General features: G+C 35.3%; 1 protein-coding gene across 1 annotated transcript in view; it reads right to left on the reverse strand.

The window, feature by feature from the left end:
- Nucleotides 1-1,814: 1,814 nt before the first annotated feature.
- Nucleotides 1,815-3,999, reverse strand: part of LOC107694768 (DENN domain-containing protein 3-like) — a 33,350-nt gene continuing 31,165 nt past the window's right edge. Inside the window, exons 23-25 of the mRNA XM_016494448.1 lie at nucleotides 3,598-3,735; nucleotides 3,300-3,517; nucleotides 1,815-2,748 (exon numbers count right to left, since the gene is read on the reverse strand). Coding sequence (XP_016349934.1) covers nucleotides 3,314-3,517; nucleotides 3,598-3,735 — 342 coding nt within the window. The 3' untranslated portion in view covers nucleotides 1,815-2,748; nucleotides 3,300-3,313. The remainder of the gene's footprint in view (nucleotides 2,749-3,299; nucleotides 3,518-3,597; nucleotides 3,736-3,999) is intronic.

Raw genomic sequence — 3,999 nt, forward strand, 5'->3', positions numbered from 1 at the left:
TTTTGCATTCAATTTTATTGTTATATTTTGTTTTCACTTTTTAATTGAACTATAATTTTTGTTAAAGTTTTAGTAATTTTGTTATGTTTTTGTCATATTTATTACACTGTAAAAAAAAATCGGTGACATTTACGGTAAAATACCGGCAGCTGTGGTTGCGAGAACTTCTTAAATGTCTATAGAGTTTTTTTTTATTAGTTTCAATTTATTAGTTTTAGTTATTTTAGTACTTAACATAATGAAAATGAGAAATGTTGCCTTAGCATAGTTGAAATAAAATGTTTAGGTTTTTATATACTTTATTTTATTTCATTATTAACATTTGAATTTTATTTCAAGTGTTTTTTGTTTTTTTTTAGTTTTAGATAACTATAATAACATCTATAAAAGACCTACATGAAAAAATAAATCAGAAAAAATGTGTGTTTTATGGAACAAATACAGCAGGCAGTTTTGAAATTATATGAGGGTGAGTAAATAGAATTACTTTTTGTGCAATCCATATTTTTAAATATCTGTTATGCATCTCTCTCTCTCTCTTTTAAAAGACTAACAAATGTTTACAAATAGGGAGACATATAAAACTAAGAGTGGTATATCAGTATATTGCTGCTCTTTAGCTCAGTGTTGGGTCTGTTTATGCGTCAGATGAGTGACCACAGCTGCCCATAATTCCTCGACACACTTTAATAAGCGCACTGAGAGGTTCAGACTGGATTAAACGACATGACTCCTGATCTCTGGAGATGAAGATTACAAACCATAATCTGCTCTCCGCAGATGGACTTCACAACCTTCAGTGAAGCGAAACGTGTCGCTGCTCTCCTGAGACGTCGATATGAGAAAATAACACTAGAGCGTTATTAAAAAAACAAACAAAAAAAAAAACATTGCAACTGCAACAGTCGAGATGCCAGACTGAATCAAGACTCTTATTTTCACATATTTTTGTGCAACTAAAAATATTTGCTAAATGCTCTACAGGTCTAAGTTACTGTAAGCATTGACAATATGGCACGATACATAAATCATACTGTATATCATACTGCTCTTACTAGTATGTATACTCTGCACAGTATGCTATTTTTCTGGAAGACCAGCTTCATTTGACAAAATATGCAACTAAATATTATACTGAATATTATAAAACGGATAGTTCCGTTCCTTGATTCTGATTGGTTGAGCCGCGTTCGAAACTGTTGTAAATTACTCTACAAACATACACCTTTGTTTACTTCTGTGTGTTGCTTGGCCACCACTTTGTTGCAACCACAACTGTTTCTGAGGAACTACATTGTTTGGTGGAAGAATACTGTTTTTATTAATATCATTACACTTTATTTGCTCTGTTTTAATCTGTGAAACCGTTCTACGTATATGGAATAACCGTTTTATAAAAGCAATAAGCCCTGTGAAGCCGTGGTTTACAGTGAATTTATAACAGCTAAGGGGGTTTAGGCACTCCGCTTTGCGTCGTAACAACACCCCTTAGCTGTTGTAAATTCACTGTAAACCACGGCTTCTTGGGGCTTATTGCTTTATTATACCATGTACCACAATGCAATGTGCTCAGTGCCATTTTCAGCATTTGTTCTTGCCTCATTATTTGATCACACTGCCAAAAGTGTAGACATTTTTACACAGAAATAATATATACTATGCAATAACTAGTGTACTAGTATTTCACTGAGTCATTCTGAGAGAATAAAGTATTACGAAGGACAAGATGAGAACGAGAATGACTCTGCTGCCCTCTGGTGGTGGATCATAGAAAAACTACAAAAGACAAGTCCAGAGAATTTTATGAGTATAATACACAAGTCTTTGTTAATTTAATCTAAAATGATTATCTAAACCCCAGTCTTCAAAAATGACATTTATGAACAAATGCAAAAGTAAAACGCTTCGATATAAAACCATTATGGCCATTAAAAATGGATTTTGCATAGATAAATACAAATATGATAAACTGTATTTACAAAAGTTCTTGATATGAAACATATGCATGCAGACAGTAAGTCCGTCATTATGTTCAATGGCACTGAAAATTCTGACTCTTCAATGAGGCTTATTGTTCTTCTTTTACTTAAAAGGTACGCATCCTAAACTATTATCACTGAGAAGAGAAGTAGTGTTGGAGAGTAAAGTGCATTTTCACATCTCTAAAATGCCACCAGGTGTTCATTATTCAAAGATGATCGAATAATCAAACAATTATCCCTTTACAAATTCAAACAAATTTGTGTTTTCACATGTATAAAATACATGCATTTCATAAACTAGAGTGCTAACTGGCCAGTTAAAACAAATTAAAACAAGACTTTGAGTTGTTTGAGCACTAATACACATTTATCTCCCTTAGTTTGCTGTGAGCTCATTTAATAACAGTCATAAATCATATTCAGACAAGAACCAGGTACATAAATACTGAATATAACACTGAAGAATTCATAATAAATGTAGTGTAAAAATGTCCTTCCCTTCCATATTGACATTTCATATTCATGTAACAAGCAAATGAACACTTAAATGATCAAATGAATGTGAAAATGTGCATGTTTTGGCTGTAAATGTCCACTGTTTTTCATCTGGCAGTGTGTGCATGCACTGCGTTTCTTCATTCACACTGTGCATCTATGCATTTATGGTCATGTATCAGGTGTATTTTCCTCTTATTTTTGAAGACAGGCTTCACTTGTCTATAAATGTTCCATAACATCGGTTTGCAAAGTCTGAAACGGATCACATGTTCCGACTGGTTTCTACTCAACTTTCCAGATGCCGATTTTGCCGTCGGCCCGTGCGGCTCCGCTGAGCATGTACCGATCTTCAGCCGAGCACAGAGTCTGAACGCTGTCGTCGTGTGCCATCAGCTCCTTCTCCACCGTGTATCGATCCTTGTTCACCACGTACTATATATATATATATATATATATATATATACAGTATGTATATTAAAATTGTAGATAAATAAATTAAATAAATAAATAAATAATATACACTTCCGTAAAAAATTTGTGGTCAGATTTGTTTTGAAAAATTCATACTTTTATTCAGCAAGGATGCATTAACTTGATCAAAAGTGCCAGTAAAGACATTGAAAATGTAACAAAAGATTTCTATTTAAAATAAATGCTGTTCTTTTTCAACTTTCTATTAATCAAAAAATCGTGGAAAATAAAACGCATCACAGTTTCAACAAAAATATCAGAATTGCATATTAGAATGATTTCTGAAGGATCATGTGACACTGAAGACTGGAGTAATGATGCTGAAAATTCATCTGAAACGGATCACATGTTCCGACTGGTTTCTACTCAACTTTCCAGATGCCGATTTTGCCGTCGGCCCGTGCGGCTCCGCTGAGCATGTACCGATCTTCAGCCGAGCACAGAGTCTGAACGCTGTCGTCGTGTGCCATCAGCTCCTTCTCCACCGTGTATCGATCCTTGTTCACCACGTAGATCTTGCCGCGGGTCTTCCCCTCGGCGCTGTGACCGTGGCACCCCACCCAGATCTGAGAGCGGGAGAGACTGTAATGTCAATCTTTATCTTCTACTTACACATTTCGACAGATGAACGTGAGTGGTGTCTCACCTGGTTCTTGACTTTGATCATGCAGACGACGCCGGCGCAGTCTTTGAGCTGGATCCTGATGAAGGGCTTGTTCAGGTCTCTGCAGTGCCACACACACAGCTCACCTGCGTCTGCCAAACCCGCCCACAGCTGCTCCGACTGCAATCACATTCCCATCACAAGCCAATTAACACTCAGGTTCATAATGCTTTACATGAGTATTAATTTATAAGGGAGAGATGGATACTGAAAAACAGGTGAAAAAAAAATCACTTGGAGCAGTAAGGAACTAGGGCTGCTCAGTTATTGCAAAAAACACAATTATTATAATAATAACAATGAGATCATAATTACTGTATTTAACAATTACTTGTTGAATTTGGAAACATCATGCATTTATTGAAAAAAAAAAACTAAAAGGAA

The sequence above is a fragment of the Sinocyclocheilus anshuiensis genome, unplaced genomic scaffold (assembly GCF_001515605.1).
Source record: "Sinocyclocheilus anshuiensis isolate Anshui unplaced genomic scaffold, SAMN03320099.WGS_v1.1 scaffold1497, whole genome shotgun sequence".
NCBI lineage: Eukaryota > Metazoa > Chordata > Actinopteri > Cypriniformes > Cyprinidae > Sinocyclocheilus > Sinocyclocheilus anshuiensis.